At 42.8% G+C, this 19,248-nt stretch overlaps 1 protein-coding gene across 10 annotated transcripts in view; it reads left to right on the top strand.

Annotated features, from left to right (window-relative positions):
- DOCK10 (dedicator of cytokinesis 10) overlaps positions 1 to 19,248 on the top strand; it is a 145,272-nt gene that overhangs the window by 34,704 nt on the left and 91,320 nt on the right. The window contains exons 1-2 of one of the 10 annotated variants that reach the window (XM_086844829.1): positions 10,376 to 10,392; positions 11,191 to 11,444. The exons of the other annotated variants lie outside the window; for them this stretch is intronic. Coding sequence (XP_086700955.1) covers positions 11,343 to 11,444 — 102 coding nt within the window. The 5' untranslated portion in view covers positions 10,376 to 10,392; positions 11,191 to 11,342. Of the gene's footprint in view, positions 1 to 10,375; positions 10,393 to 11,190; positions 11,445 to 19,248 lie in introns of those variants that run through there. 10 annotated transcript variants of the gene reach the window in all.

The following is a 19,248-nucleotide window of genomic DNA, read 5'->3' as shown; positions in this document are numbered from 1 at the left end:
ACTGCTTTTGGAATTAGTCCTATTCTTTCTCATTTTTGGATCCTTCTCTTTTATGCCTTGAAGTTAAAGAATAAAAAGTGCTCACACAGCTGATGTACTTCTTTCTTTTCAGTGCCTTAGCCCTTTCCCTGTCTTTAACCCATTCTCCCATCAGCTCAAGGAGACTTTTCTCATCTCCCTCGAGCTCCCCAGAAAATGCATCCAGCTGCCTGTTTGGTCTCTCCACCTGCCCAGTGCTGCTTGAGCCTGACTTTGCTCATTCTGGCTGTGACTCTGGTTGGGTTTTGCAGTGCTCGAGTTCCTCCAGCTATTGACCCCTGTCAGTTCTTTGGTTTTAAGCAAGGGCATAGCCCTTAAGGAGGAGCAGTGACCTAAGCAGTTACCTAATGGCTTGTTTGTTGCCAGGAATGCCCTGTTCCTTTGGCCTTTCAACCTTGCAGTGGGCTCTCCTTTTATCTTTTAGCTGGGTTGATAGGAAAGAAACCAAGTCCCTTTTTTGCTGTCTGCTCCCAGGAGCTGGACATGTGTTCCCTAGGACATCGTCCAGATGAATGTGAGCATCACATGTGTCAAAGATAAAGGGAAAGCAATCCCAACCTTGAATATGGTGTGTCCAGCCTGAAAAATTCACTGTTGCTTTGCACTTTCCAGTATTTCAGATACACAATACATTTTATTGCTCATGATGCATCTGATTCTTCATGATGACCGTTTATTTGCCCCTTGTAGCACCTGATTTTGTTTGTGCTGACAGTGCAGCAAAGATGTCACTTGGGGAAGGACTCGTGACTGGAGTGTTTGTGCATCTGTCACCTGCTTTTGTTCACAAACCCTCTGACCAAGCAGCTCTGACAGACAGCATGCTCATTCCTCAAACTCATCTGTAAATGCAAAATATTTTAGTAGAATATATGGAAGTATACAGAATACTCATAAACACAGTTTGAACTGAAGAACTATTTGGAAATAATAGAAATGTTTACTAGCACATCCTTGATTCTGCTTTTTATATAAAAGATAAAAGTGAATCCAAGCCTGGAATTATACCAGTATGTTTTAGTTTGTCCTTTCTGAATCTAAATGAAACTAAGTAATCAGGTAATAAAATGTAATTCTGAAACATTTTACTGTATAAAAAAAAGCAAATTCTTGAACAATGCACCAGAACAGACCTGCCCAGATGAAAAGTTTGAGATGAGTTAAGTTTGTACCAGCTACCACTGAGAAGTTTCTTTACACAGTATTTTTAAGCTGCCAAAAGCTTTTGTACGTGCTAAGTGCTTGCCAATTTTTCCTTTTTAAGAGAACTCAAAGGCAATTTTAAGTTACATGAGCCTGCAGAAAGAATCTGAATTGGTGGCTAAACATTGTTTTTTGTAAAATGCATTCAAAAGACAACTGTATTTCTTGGAAATATTTTCAAAAAAGGTTTTGTTCCTTGAGTCAGGATGTGTCTGCAATGTTTTCAGTCAGAACAAGGAGCTGAGTGAGGAGGAACTGCAGCAAACTCTGCTTTATTTCCCATCCACATCCTTTTCTGGCACTTGTTTATGCCTGGCTGTAGCGTGTATTTGTAGGAAATCAGAAGTTAACCTTTTAGTTTCTGATTTCCTCACCAATCCTTTTGTTTCAAGCTCAAGTGGCACTTAATAGAACCAAGAATCAAAATGTTCCAGCAATTTCCCAGTAAAAGGGAATTTTTTGGACTTTCCATAGTTTCCATATTAAAAAAAACCCCCAGAATTTCCAAATTGAAAAAAGTCTTCTTGGTACAGTCAGTTTTCAGTGACCAGTTTAGGGTTGGTGTAAGGCAAAAGTGAAGGTGCAAACAATTGTGTTTATGTTGGATACAGAAAGCAAGATATGGGAGGAATATTGGCTTATACTCATCCTACTGGAGAAAATCATCCAGAAAGAGTGAAGGAAGAGAAATCACTATGGTTCAGCTCTCTGCCTTGCAGGGACTGGGACTGGGAAGCTTAGAGCAGCTTTACTGTGTTAAGAATGACATAGTTTTGGTTCTGTTTTCCAGTTCACTGAGAAATCATAAATAAATTTTGCTTTTTGATCTATTCTTGGATAGAAGAGTTCTATAGCAGCTTCCTGGGAGGCCTTTAATACCTCACAGAATTCAGACAGACTTATTGGAATTGTAAAATTTCAGAGAAGGGTGAGTAGGATCAAAATTAGTTCATTACTACATTTTTACATAAAGACTGGTCCTGGACTGGCCTGAAAAATAACTGTCAGGGGATATGATGAAAGTCATACAAATCAAGAATGGTCAGAGACATGTAGGCTTGCTTGCAGTTTTTTCTCCAAAAAGTGAAACAAGATGAACTAGGGATCATCAAATTAAACTTAAAAGGGACAATTTTTGGGGTGAAAATGCACAGAATTAACATTAAAACTGAATTTCCTTGCCAAAAACTGTGTAAGTTTGAAGAATGACTGAAAAAATTTGTGAGAGAAAAGTCTTTGAGAACTAGTGAATGTGCTGATGCTGTCTCAGGCTGGGAACCTGTATGTAGGTTGGAAGGGTATCCAGGAGAAATACTCTTACAGAGACCACATTCTGTACTTCTACCTGAGCACCTGCAGACACAGGTGCAGAAATGTGGTTTAAATCCTACATGTCATGACTGTGCTTGCAAAAACTGAAATTTGGCATGGAATAATCGAAGGAGTAGAATTTGATGGATTACATCACATCTCTTTTTTTGGTCAAGGTTGGGTTAGGTGTAGTTTTAATGATTTTACATGGGCTAGCTCAGGGACCCTAAGCACTGTCACTTGGGTATTTTCCTTGTGGTTTTTGCCTTCTTATTTTGATAATACTGAAGATTACATATTTTTTTTTTAATGTCTCAATTAGGATAAGCAGGTTTTAATTAAGAAATTAAATGCAAAGGCCTGGAAAGGTGAAACAATTCTCTGGGTTTACGGAAAGTTGTGTCAGAGTGAGAAATACCATATCAGATGTTGGCACAGTTTGATGATGCTGGTTTATTTTCTGTGTTCCAGGAGAGCAGAAAGAGAAGGGCAATGTCAAAAGGATACAAATTGTCTTTCAATCTTTTCCACATACCAAATTTAATTAATGTAAATCTGACTTGCAGAGTTTTATACTTCACACCTTTATTTTTTCTTTTTAAAAATGAGAAAATAATCTTGCTTATTTGCTTTGAAATTTGTGGTTTTTGTCTCTTGCAAAATGCCATTATTTAGCTTTCAATTACAGGATCCAGCTGATGAATTATTACATGCAGTTGCTTTCTCAATTGCTTAAGATACCCACAGGCACTAGGAGAGGGTATACAGGAATTTGTGGCATTGAATGTAAGTTACAAATACATGATATCAAACACAATAATGATTGCAAAGTCAGCTTGCATATGTATGGAGGAAAGAGTTTGTGTTTAAACAAAAAAAAAAAAAAGGAGAAGATTCTAGGATATTTTGTGTCAATGTTATAGCATTGTAGAGTTTGATTGTGACCTTGAGTAAATGAGTGAGTTGCCCAGCCTCCTTTTGCTTCAGTTATTCCAGCTGGAAAATTGGGTGAAAATGTGGATTCTCTTTATAAACCAGATGTCTGATCTGAGGTTTTTCTTGGTAAAGAAAAAATCATTTTTGCAGCATAGCACAGACCTGGATAAAAAGGATTAAAATTACAGTCATAAAAGCAAGCAACTGGAGCCAAAGTCACAGCTGCATTTTCATGTCTGGAGATAGTGTAAATTCTGATGATTAAATTATTTAATCACCTTTCATGTCCCTTCATCACTATGTGTGTTGCTATCAAGGACTGGTTCCAGTCCAAGTAGATGAAAACAAAAGGGGTAATGTTTGTTTGAAATTTCCCAATGGATCAAACTAAAGAAGAAATTAAAGTAATTGCATATTTTGCTTTTCAGGACGGCATTACTAATGGGGAGTTTATTCTTCCAACCTGCTTGCTGGTGTAAGAAGCAGCATTTTGTTTGCTTAGAGAGAGTGAGTGCAGCCCAGTTTCTCCCCAGGCTGTGCAGAGCAGGCTGGGGCAGCAGCCTGTGCTGGCTGTGCTCTCCTGTGGCTGCAGCACCCTGGGGAGCCTGGTACTGGCACTGGCACTGGCACAGACACAGGCACAGGCACAGACACAGGCACAGGCACTGGCACTGGCACAGGCACAGACACTGGCACAGGCACTGGCACTGGCACAGGCACAGGCACTGGCACAGACACAGGCACAGGCACAGACACAGGCACTGGCACAGGCACAGGCACTGGCACAGGCACAGGCACTGGCACTGGCACAGGCACTGGCACTGGCACAGGCACTGGCACTGGCACAGGCACAGGCACTGGCACTGGCACAGGCACAGGCACAGGCACTGGCACAGGCACAGGCACTGGCACAGGCACAGGCACAGGCACTGGCACTGGCACTGGCACTGGCACAGGCACTGGCACAGGCACTGGCACTGGCACAGGCACAGGTACAGGCACTGGCACTGGCACTGGCACTGGCACAGGCACAGGCACAGGCACTGGCACTGGCACTGGCACAGGCACAGGCACTGGCACTGGCACAGGCACAGGCACTGGCACAGGCACAGGCACTGGCACTGGCACTGGCACTGGCACAGGCACAGGCACTGGCACAGGCACAGGCACAGACACTGGCACAGGCACTGGCACTGGCACAGGCACAGGCACTGGCACAGGCACTGGCACTGGCACAGGCACAGGTACAGGCACTGGCACTGGCACTGGCACTGGCACAGGCACAGGCACAGGCACTGGCACTGGCACTGGCACAGGCACAGGCACTGGCACTGGCACAGGCACTGGCACAGGCACTGGCACTGGCACAGGCACAGGCACTGGCACTGGCACTGGCACTGGCACTGGCACAGGCACAGGCACTGGCACTGGCACAGGCACAGACACTGGCAATGGCATTGGCACAGGCACAGGCACAGGCACTGGCACTGGCACTGGCACAGGCACTGGCACAGGCACTGGCACTGGCACTGGCACTGGCACTGGCATGGGGACCAGCTGGCAGCAGCAGGACACAGAAGCCGTGCCCTGCTCCCTGGGCTCCCCCAGGCTCTGTGCCCAGGGAGCTGCTGGGCTGGGAGAGCTGAGGTGATGGTGTCTGTAAATGAGGCCATCGTTGGGTCCTCTGAGGCCCTTTTCATTTTCCTTCAGCCTTGTGGCAAAAGAATGGATTATATTCGTGCCAGGTGGGATTCCAGCTTGGAAAGCTGCTGAAATGATCCATCCACTTATGTTCCATCAGTGTTCTTGTGGGGTGAGCTGAGAGAAACATCGTGGTGGCAAATTGAGAGCAGGATGGTGTGTGCAGGGGGAGCAGCATTCTCAGCCTGTGGACAGGGAGGGACTGCCTCTGGCTCAGCCAAGCCTGCTTCCCAAACAGGACAGCAGGATGTTCTTTAGGAGGTGTAAACTCAGTAAAGGGGGGTAGCAAGTGCCTTTTGGGGTGTGGATATTGCCATCACTGTGTTTACTTGGGTGTGTTGAGGTGATGAAATGGCCATCGGGTGCTGTGTGGGTGGTCAGGCTGGGAGCTGCCAAATTGCTCTCCCAAGGCCTTCTCCTCAACCCTGTCAGGGACCCCTCTGGCCACGGGTGAATTCTCTGGCATGGCACAGACTGGCATGGATAACCTGTGGTTGGCTCCTGTCACCAGCAGTTCAGCTGGAGGGGCTGTTCCAGCCTTGCACACAGGGCAAAGTGACACAGCAGTTCTCCCAGGCGTGTTCTGTGTGAGCGCACTGATAGCTGGGGCACAAGGAGAAGCTGAAGGCACAGAGGGAGGAATTGCTGGGATCAGCACACTGATCTGCCTGGGAAGGACAGAGATGGATTGACACAGGCGGAGTCTCTGACATCAGGGAGTGCTATCTGGAAAGATCTGTTAGCAGAGCTCTGACAGACAGAAGGGCTGCTTGTCATAGATATTTATGCAGGGGCACCGTCCCCTGCCTTGGAGAGCTCACCTTGTGTGCTGATGTCATTTTAACTGTGATGGATTCCCAGCCCTTGGCCTGCTCAGAGCGAGCTGTACGGATGAGTGTGCAAACTGCAAGCAGCAGCTGCTCTAAGGGCCTTGTGGAGTGTTTGTATGCAAAGCTTGATGTATCAGCTTAGGCTGTTAGACCATAGGTGGAGTCATATTTCTCTAAAAAAAACATGTCATCCAGTTTCAGTTGATTCAATATCAGAATGGCTTTGCAAAAGGTTGTTTTAGATGTAGTTTTTCTAACTCAGTTGTTTTACCTCTCTGTTTACATTGTTTGGGTTTCATATTTTTCCTTTTTTATTTTTTTAGGATGTGTTCAAATGTTCATGGATCAATAGCAATCGTTTAATCCAATTATTTAACTAAAAAATATGACCTCTTGGTTTGATTTGGGAGTTTTTTTGATGAGGGGAGGAGGAGAGAAGAGAATGTTCAGTCTTTGACAAAGGGATTGGGATGGAGGTCACTAGTGCTTTCTGTTGTCTTTGTTAGGTGCTAGTAAAAAGCACCTATCTGTCCCTGGCCCCAGTGCAGTGATCTGCTTTACCTGTCCAACATGAAGCTTTTGGGAAGTGCAGCTTTCAGGTGCAGTCACAAACCTCTCCAGAGCACCCTCTCTTCCCGATGCCTGGATGATGCAGGTAAGATGAACGTGTGGTGGCCAGTCCCTGTCGCCTCAGCTTTAGTCTCACAGTCCCATTGGGAGATTTTTGACAGTCATATCGGAAAAAAACACATCCAGTGTGTGGCCACTCAGTGCAATCACTGTCCTAGGGAGCATTCTGACCACAAAAAGGACAGTGTGTAATATCTGATCCTGCTGGCTTCGTCCAAACACAAAGCTGGCTTCTGGCAGCACTGTCCTGTTCAGGGTGTCACAGACCGTGGGGGGGGACTTGCTGGGGGATTAACACTGGGGACATGAAAAACTGCACTGCCTGGATGCTGTGGGATATTAACAGTGTAAATCTCCTCTTTATTGGCCTCAGAGGATGAGTGCACCAGCCACGTCTCCAAATCTTGAAGAAAATTACGTGAAAATATTAAAATTTAAAAAGAAAAATGCAAAGAGCTCTTTGTGACCCTCTCAAGGAGCCACGATTTTCTTCTTCTCCCCAGTACCTAAGCTAATAGCTGCCTGTCCCCCATGTGCCAACCGTGTAACCATGGTCAGAGTGCATTTTTTCTGCTTTTTTCTGGTTCTAGGATTTTTTCTGGTTCTAGCCCAGGGGCTGGGTGTTGGGCATGTTTTTCTTCTACAGCTTCACTGTAGTGGTTCTACCAGGAACTCTGAAGTGTTAGAAGTGCCACAAGCCATTCAAGGGAGGTCTTTATCTGCCCTCTGCCAAGTTGAGAAATATTAAGTGTGCCAGAAGATTTCTCAGTACTGGTCTAGCCTGCACAGACTTTCTGAATGGCAGTGTCACTGTCATCACAGGGGTCTTAGTTTATAAATGAAACAAGATTCTTTTTATGAAAAGCTTGTGTTTTATTTCAGAATTTAACCTTAGCATAGGCAAAATATGCAGCTGATGCAGCTTGTTCTAGCAAAAGGAGTTTTCTTGTTAATTAAACTTTTTTCTCAAATCTGTTAAACAAAAGGTCTGAGTCAGGATTATGCAATTATTTGTATATTCACTGGCATAAGTCAAGATTGTATTTTTGACTTGCACTCATTTTTTTCAGGTCAGCATTGCTCCCAGACAGAAGTCCTGAGCTGAAGGGAAGCATTCATTCCCTGAAGTTTGCTATGAATTTGATGTTTGCATGAGATTTTTTTTTTTTTCTTCTCTGAATCTGGGTGAAAAAAAATGCCAGCATGACAAACAAAAGTATCAGTCCTTGATCCTTCTTGGTTGGAGCTGGTAAACTGTATTATTTTAGAAGGACAGTATGGTGAATTGATTGTTTGCTACACAGCAGCCCAAATATTCAGCCTGTTTGGGGGTGTCTTTTATATTAATTGAAGATACACACTTTAGGAACAGAATTTTTGTATCTTTCAATGGCTCCTAGCAGAGTTCTATCAAAATGCATTTTCCAATGATCACATGATGTACTGTAGCAGTGAATTAGTTTTTGTTCAGTGGTATTTTTTTAGATACTGCTGTATATCACAATTCAAACTGAAGTAAATGAAGCGTGACAATGAACAGATCTAAAAGGGAAATGAGAAACTCTAGAAGAAATGGAGGAAAAGGGAATTAAAAGTTACTAAAAAACTTGTGACCCCTGTTGGAAAATTAAATGCTAGTGGTTCTGCAGCAAAAGGAATGCACAGTTTTTCCTTAACTGGAGCAGAGATATCAAATATCATTATTCTTCCTATCTGGATAATCATTTCTGAAAAGTGCTGGGAGCAGATGAACATGTCACACAAAGCAAAGCAGAAGACAATTAAACACTTAATTGACTACTTTACATAATAGATTGTTTTTTGAAGGGCTGCAGCATCCTTATTTTGACTCTGTGTATTGGGTACAGCAGTTCACAAATGTAAACCAAGGCTTGTGGTTTTCCTGGGGCCTAATACCTCTCTTCTTTGGAGTGCACTGAGGTATGGATAGTACTTCTCACCTTATACATTATAGTTCTGAATTTGAAAGCATCACAGGAGGTTTATTCATATTAATATAACATAACCAATTTTCTAATTATCTTAAATTATCTGGCATCTTTAACTCAAGAGAAGTCTTCAGAAAAAATTAGGAAATCTTTTGCAGTCACACTGATGCTAATGAAGTTTGCTTTGTACTTTGCTCCAGGACAAAGCATTATTAGACATTTGAATGGTTTTGTTATTCCCCATTACAAGAGGGATTTGCATCCAAAACATTTCTAAGAAAGTGGAGTCTTTATTTGCAGTTGTTTACTATTATTTTGGTTCATATCTCTCTGTGAATGCTGTGGCTTATTTGTTATTTCAGTGCTTCAGTCTTTTAATGCCTTGGTGTTGAGAAAATACAGTGATTTTAGTTTTGTTCCTGAAAACCTATCTGCCAGAGATATGGCAATAAATAAGAATTAATATTAGGAATGAAAATCTTCTGGACAAAAGACACTCAGTGGAGTAAGCTGGATGAGGACCAGCTGGAAACTTGAACCTAAGTTCATCTTTTGTATTATTTTGGAGTAATAGAAGTTCATTAAAGTTTCAGGAAGTGCTAGTGACCCTTATCTCAGTGGAAAGGGCACCCTGGAGAGGCTCCTCTGTGCTGTGGGAGGCAGGAAGCTGAGGAGAGCCTTCCCAGGGAAAGGAGGGATGGAACTCTGCTTGTTCTATGTGATGAGTTAAGGAGTGGATAAGCAAAGGAGCCTCTGAGAGGAGCTGATACCTGCCCAAAGTTAAGCCAGCAGAGCTGATGATTCCAGCATTAAATTTAACTTCTGGCAAGGACCTCTGGTCTTGGCAGCCACATTCCCTGTGCTACATGAGAGGCACCAGGGACTCCAGTAGAGATAGCGTGGTGGATTGAGAGAAAACAAGGGTTATTCCAGCTTGGTTCATGCTGTGCTTCTATATTGGTAGCTACTTGAAATGTCTGCATACCTTGGCAAAGGGTTTCTGTTGTCTTTTTTGCTTCCTAGTGCCAGACAGATGCCTTTCACCACTAAGTAGGAGTAGAGTGAAATCTGTTTTAGGGCATCACACAGCAGGCTGGTAATGCTCAGTTTAAAGGAGGTGATCTCAAAGGCAAAGCTCATCAAAGATAATGATGAGATGGGGGGTTAATTCAAGAGTAGCACTATGTTTTAACTTTGGAAGAGGAAGGCAACTGATCAGACAGATGTGGTTTTGTAGTGTTCAGGTCAGACGTGGGCTCACTGTCTCTGATCTCCTGGAATGGAAACCTAGCATATGGAACAATCCTTGGAACTCTTGCAGAGGTTTGTTACTTTGGATCAAATGTTACTGATCTTGAGAAATGTGTGATAGAGTTCCCAGAGTTTGTAGAACTCAGAATTATTTGTTGGAAAGAAAAAAACAAAGACATTCAGCATAAACTTGCAGATCTCAAACAGAGTAATTAATTAATTCAACCAAGTTGTGAGAATGATGCTTATTGTTCAGTTGGCAAATGAAATACAGAATGAGGAAGCAGAAAAACTATCCCTTTGTCCTAGCTATACACACAGATATTCAGATATATAAAAATAAAAACTTAATGCGTGCCTCATAAGGGCTGTGTGCATAGGGGAGTGCAGCATTGCTGCTGCAGCAGCAGGATGAATCCTCAGCTGGAACAAAGAAGAAAAGGGATCTGTGTGTGTGGCTGCACACGTGTGGGCACTGAGGGGGTTTGTTCAGTTTTAAAAGACCTTTGTGCCCTGCCAGCCTTCAGACAGCTGAGCACTGGGTGAGTCTCCTACCTTAATTAATAATTTGACTGGCTATGTCACTGCTCCTGTTGCCACTGCAGTTCTGAGGCACTGAGTGAGGGCTTCTAACCTGTCAAGGTGCTGCTGGGCTTGCCCCTGTGTGGGGTGGTGGGCAGGGGGAGCTGCTGGCATTTCCCATGTGTGGGGAATTTGGGGTGCAGGCTCAGCCTGGCAGCTTTATTTCTCCTGAGGTGGGAGCAAGGTGTGAAGCAAGCAGGTTCTTAGCTGGCAGCTTTCTAAAACCTGTTTTTTACAAGCCAAAAATGCATTTTGGACATTATGAATTTCTCTGTTATCCCCTTTCTGTAACTGTCTGCAAATTTAAGAATTTGCCGGATTCTTCCTCTTACTGGCGTTTCGTGCCGCTTCAAAAGGGGAACTGCTACCTTGGTCCAAAAGCAGAGATTGCCCTGGGCCCTGGCAGCACAAACCTGTCACTCTGTGGTCCAAGTTGGCTACCAAGGGGCTCTGTAGGAGATGGCTGTTCTGTGAATGACTTTTTTTTGTCTTGCAGACACACACACACACCCATGAGACCGCAGCTGTTTTGGCTTTCGAATCAGGGAGGGTGATGAGGAGAAAGGATGTAATGGTGTTTGAAACAAAGATGTTCACTTGCAGCGTTTTTTCTACAACTTCCTATTTTGAATTTGCATTAGAGGTGGGGACTGGGTGTATTTATGGTTTAATGAGACGCCCTTGCCTTAATGTTGTAGCAGAATGTTGTTCACAGGAAGAAATGAGTTATTGCTGGTTTTCTTCTTCTTTCTGTTCAGTTACTGTGGATACAGCGTGTAACTTGTAGACCTACTTCCCCCTTGAGCAGCATATGCAGCTTCCAGTTGTGCTGAAGCTGCTGAAGGAAGGAGGTTAAAGGAGCACAGTTTTTAAACAGATATTTGTTGGCTGCTTAATTCCTACGGATACAATGAGCTTTCGTGGGAGATTCAGAAGGGAGCCCAGTGAACTGCGGAGGAAGAGAAAGACCATTAGGAGAGTGAATCAAGGAGAAATTCACAGATTAAGCTGTGTGAGTATGCACCCTTCTTCCACCTCTTCTGAGAAATGGCTAAGAAATTGCAGGTCACTCTCAGGAGTACACTTTGGCCAGAGCAGGATTTATTGCTCATTGTATATGTAGGATTCACTGAGCCTCATTCAGTCTGTGATTAGGGACTGAGCACTGGAGAATGGGACTGAAGCACAGGGAGTTCAGGAGTTTACAGAACTTAGGCACATTAGGGAAACTTTTATAGCCTCACATTGCTGATCAGAAATGTACTGGGAGCAGCAATGTTTGATAGTCTCTCTGGCACCTATAGCAGGTGCCTGGAAATTCCATGAAAATTCATAGTACTGCTTCTGGGGTGGAAAGTTCCTCTGTGCTATTTCAGAGTTTGTGATCTGTGGTGGATACTTCTCAAGGCCAAGAAGAGGAGGAAGACAGTGCAGGGAGACACTGGAGAAAGCTCCAGAACTTTTGGAGGAAAGCTAGGGTGAGGTTCTGCCCTATGGACTACACAGCAGCTTTGCCACTGATGGCTTTGGGACAGGACTGAGCCTCCTGAAAGTGCTCTATGGGGCACTGGGAAACTCACATTAACTGCGTTGTACCTAAAGTTACCTGACTGAAATTGAAACTGCAGACAGCAAGAAGTAAAACACTTAGAGCCGGCTGTTGAGGAGTATTAGGCAAGTACTGTTTTTCAGTGTATTCTCTTCACTTGAAAGTCTGCTTTAAGTCATAAAACATTTAATGACTTCCCCAAGAAGAGACAATGAATCCTTTTCCTCAAGCAAGAGGTGTTTGATTTTCTTCCATAGTTTTGTTCATCCAATTACTCTGTTTGGATGTGCATGCAGAGGGCTCTTTTGAGGCTTTTCAGTGTGTTCAGTGTAACAGAATCAGTGACAATACAACCAAGAAGAGTATTCTCATTAACTTTTTTAAATGGGAAGGAAAAGAACTTTGCAGTTGTAACACTCGGTGACCAGTTAAGATGTTTGTGGTTCACCTAGTAGTGTTTGGGTTTTGCTTGTGACTAGCTGCCTTTTTGGATAGGTACTTTACATGGAAGTGGATCTTTTTGACAAGGCTACTTTAGTTTACTACTAGTTTCTGCTGCCCTGAGCTATTGGCCTGCAGTCAAAGATGACGTTTGAGCTTCATGGTCAAGGGTCCCAGGAATCAGCTGCTTTCAGCTGCTGGTGCTGCTTCTGAAAGCATCTAACCCTGGCAGCTTACAAGGCTTTGGTAGGAGGTAGGCACTGCTTACTTGACTTATCCTCTTAAATCCTGGTGAGGAGGGATGTCTGTCATTATTGTACAAATCCTGACTGTACTTTATTAGTGCTCATTAGAGAAATATATTTGTTCCCCTTTGTGTATATCCTCAGATAACAGAAACTGAGCATTCAATTTAGTGGTGCCAAATAGAAATATCAACAATGCATTGTAGTTAGACCTAAAGCACAGAGCACTTGTAACCCTGTGCCTGTAACTGGAAATAGGAAACAAGTCTGCTTCATCAGAGGCTTGTGGGTCATGCTGCACTTCCCCTGATGTGGATGGTGGCTGTATGACAGCAGCATAGCTCAGCTTTGCAGGGGAATCTGTGCTGATTTCTGTTCTGTTCAAACATAAGATGGGGTCACTGTGTCATATTACTCTGTAGATGTATTCCTCAGTAGTTTGTTTAGCCCTTAGGAAATGCGGGCGCACTTGGCTTTACTTTTGTGCCTTGCAATCTGTGTCTTTCTGCCCGATATTTCATAATTGGAGCATGTTAAATCTTTGGCCTACGGGCACTTTTTGCTATCAACCAGCAGCCAATCTCTCCTTCATGCATCAGCCCTCTGCACCTCCACACAGATTTCAAAGTGATGTCAGCTCCCACTGCAGCTGTAAAGGCTTTTGTGTATGGGGACCTTATTCAAAGAGTGCATTTCTTCAGGTACTATTCTTAGACCTGTGTTTTCTGTAGATGGACTTGCATTATTTGCTGGAAGCTCCTTTTTTTTTTTGTAAGACTAATTATTATCTGATTAGCTTTAATTGATAGTAGGTTGATGGTTGAGCTCAGTGTAGTTGACCAGATTTTGCTCTCATTTACATCCTGTGTGTGTAAATGCATTGATAGCCAGATAATTGACTGGGAGGGGAGTTGATGTCAAGGAAACAATTACAAGTTTAACGTCATTGTGAGAGCTGGGTTTGTAGTGGTCACGTACAGATGATGTTAATTTTACAGATAAAGCCTCTGTGGAAATACTTAAAATCATTTACTCAGACATGTAGTATGAGAAATACCTATTACTTGTGAAGAAATAAGTAACCAAAGTGCAGGTAGAGAAAGAGGGTTATTCACTGAGTAAAATGAAACAGAACACCATACATGAGATTTGCCCCATGGGACAGTGACTTATTACTAAGTACTCTAGAAGTTAAATGATGTCTTTGAAAAGTTTATTTAGAGCTAATGCAAACATTTTTATTAGTTGTTTTTTTTGCTTCTGAAGTGCTTGAGCCCTTTTCAAAACAGTTGTTTGCTCAGTCAACATGTCTAGGTCTTCATACATTTAAATTTTAGGTTTTAATAGAAAATAAACAATGAGTGTTTGCCTTTGCACTGTGTTGCAACTTCATCAGACATACAATAGTGATCAGTCTTTAGCATCAGAGTGTGATCTAATGAACAGAGATCAGAGCTTTCTCTTGAGTCCTTGAAAGACAAACTGTACTCTAAAACCAAAGTCTGCTAAAAAGAAATCTTAAGTTTCAAAGTAAATGAAACTGTTTTAAAGACAATCCTGTGCTGTGCATGGTGTTATATAAAATCTACCCCATTTTAGCAGGAGGTTTGTGCTGGATGAACCTGGTGGAGGGGTGGTTGGGTAGGAATGCCTGGCACATCCTTCTTTTTGTACTTCCCCCAAACCTGTACACAGATAACCATGGGTAGATCTCTCTGTCTCCCTAATTCATCCAGTTTACCTGTTGCTCTAGCCACTTCTATTACTGCTGTGTAAATACTACAGGTATCAGAGCTGGGCTTCTACCTCTGCTAGAAGGGCAAAAATTGGGAGTAACTTTTCTTCAAATTAGATTTCCTGAGCCTGCAAAGACTGTCCATGTGAAGTTATACACATGTCTGTGTCTGTGTGTGTGTGTGTGTGTGTGTGTGTGTGTGTGCGCGTGTGTGCGTGTGCATGTGCATGCACTGATAGACTCAGAGGTGCTGTTCACATGAACTTTATACTGGAAGCTGACAAGCTTTGGTCAAATCCACTGCAAGCAGCTTTCAGGCTGGTTTTGTTAACGTTTCTGCTTGGGGCCATGGCTCTGCCCACCTGAGATGTGCTAGAAGAAGCAGACATGAAGTAAAGCATATTTCCAGAGCAGCTGAACTAGACTCACTTCAGCATCCCCTTGGTGGTGCACAGGGCAAGCAAAAGCCCTTTTCCTTCTCTGGACTGAAGTAATCACTAAGGAGACAAATGCCTGAGCAGAACACTCCAGCTGTGTTGGCAGCTCCTCTCTGCTCCCCCACAGTGCCATCCCTTCTGCCCAGTCCCCTTCCACCACATCCTACCTGTCTCTTCACATGTCTGCATGAAGAGGAGTGAATTACGTCTTTGGCTTTAGCTTGCTTTCTTCATGAATAGATTCTGTGTGGTAGATTCAAAGAAAGTCATTTGTTGCTAAAACTGCACTTTTTGTTCCAGGTTTAGGTCAGGTAAGGGGAGAGAAAGTGGCTGAAGGTTGTTAGGTTAGAGATCTATCTATGTAAATTATTAAAAAAAAACTTACGATGCTTTACAAAACTGTCTTGTTTTTCCCCTGAGGTGACCTATGGGCAAATATTTAGTCTAGGCTTCAGAAGTCCTCACTATTTAGAAGCTGTTATTCTTGACATTTTGAAAAGTTAACCAGTTAAATTCAAATTTAAAACTTAGCACTTTCTTGTCAGTGGCTGATTTTAGTAGTTTTATGATTAAATTGAATTTTTTAATCTCCTTCCTAAGAAGAGTTTCAAGATACTGCATAAGCATAGAGAATGAGTAAGTTGTTGCCTTGTTACCCTGAATGTTTCTTGCAGATTGTACTGATAATTTTATCAAGTGTCTAAAAGTGTTAGTCCATGAAGATGCGCATGCCCATGCACTGCCACACCAGAGTGGGAAGGCACTGCACAGGGCTGCTCTGCCAGGTGCACAGCCATGGTTGGGAAACAGAATTCAGGAAATGCACGTGATGAAGTGGAACACAGCACAAAGCATCTCCTCTCCCTGCCCAGCTGGATGCCTTGCTGAACCAACAGTCCTGTGTGGCTTCCACGCTTTAACCATGAGGGAGGTAGTTTTGTGAGGGCTGGAGCTTTCAAAATTCATAATGAAAGGAATGATAAATTCTGTCTTGAGAAACAAGCGGTGTTAGAAGGAGTGGGTCATGCCCAGTTGCCTGAGAACAGATCTCTGTGGTTTGAACAGCCTTACCCCTGGCCACTCATCGGTCACCATGCTGGAGCAGCTCCGTGTGCCACTGAAGGCTTTACGATCATCAGTTGACATGAAAGTTTTGAGTTAGCTCATCCACATGAGAGGTGTTTCTATTTTTCAGGACATGCTGAATTCTCTTATGGTAATTTTTAAAGCTGGAACATAATACGAAGTAGGCTTACATAGATTGTGATCCACAAAACAGTGGTGGTGTGAGCAATTAGGATTCGTTCTATCCCAGCTGTATTTGTATAAAGTAAGTCTCATTTAGTCAAGCAGGTCACTTATTGGTATCAGTCAGAATTTTCTTTGAATAAAGAGACTTTAAAGAATGAAAATTACTTTTCCCTTTTGTTATTCCCAGAAGGGTCTTCAACAGGTTTCCTTTCTTTTGCTCTGCTTGAGCTGATGGATACAATAGCATTTTGGCAAGTAATTTCTGAATCACTAGGAACTGGGGGTTGGATTCTTCGTAATTCTTTGTGATTTTCTCTGTAGCAGAGTAGTGTGGGAACTGGCAATCCCCTTAATGAAATTTATTGGCACGTTGGCTCCAGTGCTGACACTGAAGAGTATATTAGTTGTGCTGTGCAGCCCTGACTGGATTCTTTCCAAGTGCAGTTCTCCAAGGTTTACTGAAAGTCATGACAAATTAAACATTTTGGACCTGACAAGTGAATATATTTTAAGGTGGGAGGGGGTGTGTCAAAGAAAATTTTCTTTGTACCACTAATTTTAATAAATTTGTTGACTATGAATCACATACTGAGCCAAATGAAAGCTTTGTAATGTAGCCAGAGAGTTGGTTGACTGTAAATAGATGCAGAACAGGCCAAGCAGTCATAAAGAGGAGGAGATCTGAATCAAAAGGAGAGATGGTCTGCCTGCTGGTTCTGGCTGTGCTTCCCAATCCATACCCCAGATACCTTTTGCAGACCTTGTATTGCCTGCTCTGTACTTGAAATGCAATAGTTATTTTCCTTAAAGGAAATCTATAACATGATGCAGAGGGAGGGCAGGCCTGTGGGATGAAGTATTTTGAGTGGTGATTCCTGTCACTCCCAGCTCAGCTGCTTGAGGGTGTTGGGGACACCTTAATCCCAGAGTGGCTGTGCTGTCTGTGCTCCCTGGGTACAAGTGCTGCCGTGGGACTCCCTGCCAGGAGTACACAGGATCTTGGGCAGCTCCCCCATCATCTGCTGGGGGAAAAGGTGCACCCAATGGAGATATCCTTCCCTTGGGATTCACCCCAGGCACCAAACTGCTCTGCTGCCCTGTGAATAGAGACAGACGTTGGTCCTACAGAAATGCAAAAGTCTTGGTGACTCCGTGAAACCTAAATTGTTTTACAGCCTCAGCTTCAGCTCCTTGAGTGTTCAGGCAGCTGCAGGTAGCACATCTCAGAACTGCTGGGCATGCTGGATCTCTGGCTTATCTGAGACAGGGTTAAACTCAGCCTTTAAGCTATATTTTCTCCAAAAGTCATGGAAGTCCTTTAGTCTTTAGCTTCAGTTTGGACAGACTTGGAAAAGAATTATTCAATTGAAGTTGGCCTGCCCTGACAGAATATAATTAGCTACATATATTAACCATAGGAAAACATAGAAAGACATATATTGTGTCAGAGACACGGTATTTAACTGGTGAAAGGAAAAGCAGAACAAAGGAGTGTGAGAAGCACTTCACATTGGTGTCATCCTAGAAAGCATTTTAATTTGCTGTTGTGAGTTTTGGTGGCATTTGGTTTGGTTCATAATATCATTAAGAAGTGTAAAAAAATGAAGGAAGGTGATGCTGTTGTTTTAGTAAGTGGCCCTTTCTGAGTGCCCATTTTGGTATTTCAGATGTATAACAAACTTTTTGACAAGCCATAGCTTGGATGAAATATAAAATCTGAGTCTTTCTTGATCTTAACTAATCTGGCCATCACAATAGTTTTGACTCTCTTTATGAACATGTATCCTTCTGTCCCAGGACAGAATATGGGTAACTGAAGTCCAGGTAACTGAAGTCCATCAACTTAACTTCTTTCTGTTTGTCTGTTTCCTTAATTTTTTCTTCATGGTGTGTGGAAGAGAAGAAATTAATTTAAACATCTCTATTAAATTCAGTAAATTTTAGATATTGAAGATTTGATGTCAGAATAATATGACATTAAAGCATTAGAAAATCATAGCAGTTAGTCTAGCTTATTTTTAGAAAGGGGAAATTCTTGGGATGACTGTTCAGAGACTATTGGACTCTTACATCATTTCCTCCTTCAGGGAGTGTTCACAGAAATGCAGCTTTAGGAGGAGGAGATATAATTATGAAGAAAAGATGGGTACTAGCATTAGTGCACAATGTCTGTGCATCTGGAGGCAAGTCTAGTACCATATTTGATTCTGTAATATCATTTATGTGGATATTTTGGGTAATTACTACTGGGAAATGTAATCCTTTTTTGCCTAGTCTAGAAGATGGTGGCAATGAAGCCATATATCACTGGTGGAATCTGGCCAGTTTCACCTCTGTGAAACTATATTGTCCTCCTATGGTGTTGGCTCTGATTTAACATCTCTCCAGTGTTCCAAAAGAGTGTGGAAAAGCTGGCTCAACAACACACAAAGCTACACTACACTGCCAGGGTTTGAAGTAAATGGTACTGCTGAGAATGTTGTAGCAGGTGAGGAGTCGGAGATGGCTTTTTTACTAGATGTATTCACAACCATTTCAGCACAACTAAATTCATTACTCACTTGAGATGGAGAATATAAAAAGCATTACGAAATCCAAGCCAGCATAATTTGATTTTGGCACAGATTGCCAGGTTGGCCTCTTTCCAAAAGGAACAGACAAGTTAAATTGAGAAGAGGCAGCGCTGTGGTTATTAAATTAGCTTTAAATCAGCCCCACTCATTTACAGATCTCTGCTAGTGCTTGCAGGGAGAAATTTGCTAATCCCAACATCACTGCTTCTGTCTGCTTGGGAGAAAGCAGAGCAGCCACCCCACACCAGCAGAGATAAGCTTCTAACTAACCAGCTGCCACTTGCCATCACAACTGCAGCACAAGAGTTGCACTGCTGAGCCCTGCCAAATCCAAAGCACTGACTCTGCAAAGGATGGAGTCAGCATCCACAGAGAAGAGTCTTATGGTCTGTAAGAACATGCAGAATTGATGAGGAGAGGCATCACATTTATTATACTATCATGCTTGATGCTGGCAGAGAATGGACTAAATTATCTCTGCAGCCAGTGTATTGACAAGCTTGGGCTATTACTTGCATCTCTGATTTATGGGAGCTGGCATAATACAGCATTGCATTTTACACAGGATTTTGCTGTACTGACATG

This window comes from Cyanistes caeruleus, chromosome 10, assembly GCF_971803275.1.
Source record: "Cyanistes caeruleus chromosome 10, bCyaCae1.hap1.1, whole genome shotgun sequence".
NCBI lineage: Eukaryota > Metazoa > Chordata > Aves > Passeriformes > Paridae > Cyanistes > Cyanistes caeruleus.
The sequence above is the reverse complement of the archived record's forward strand: the minus strand, read 5'-3'. Positions and strand labels throughout refer to the sequence as shown.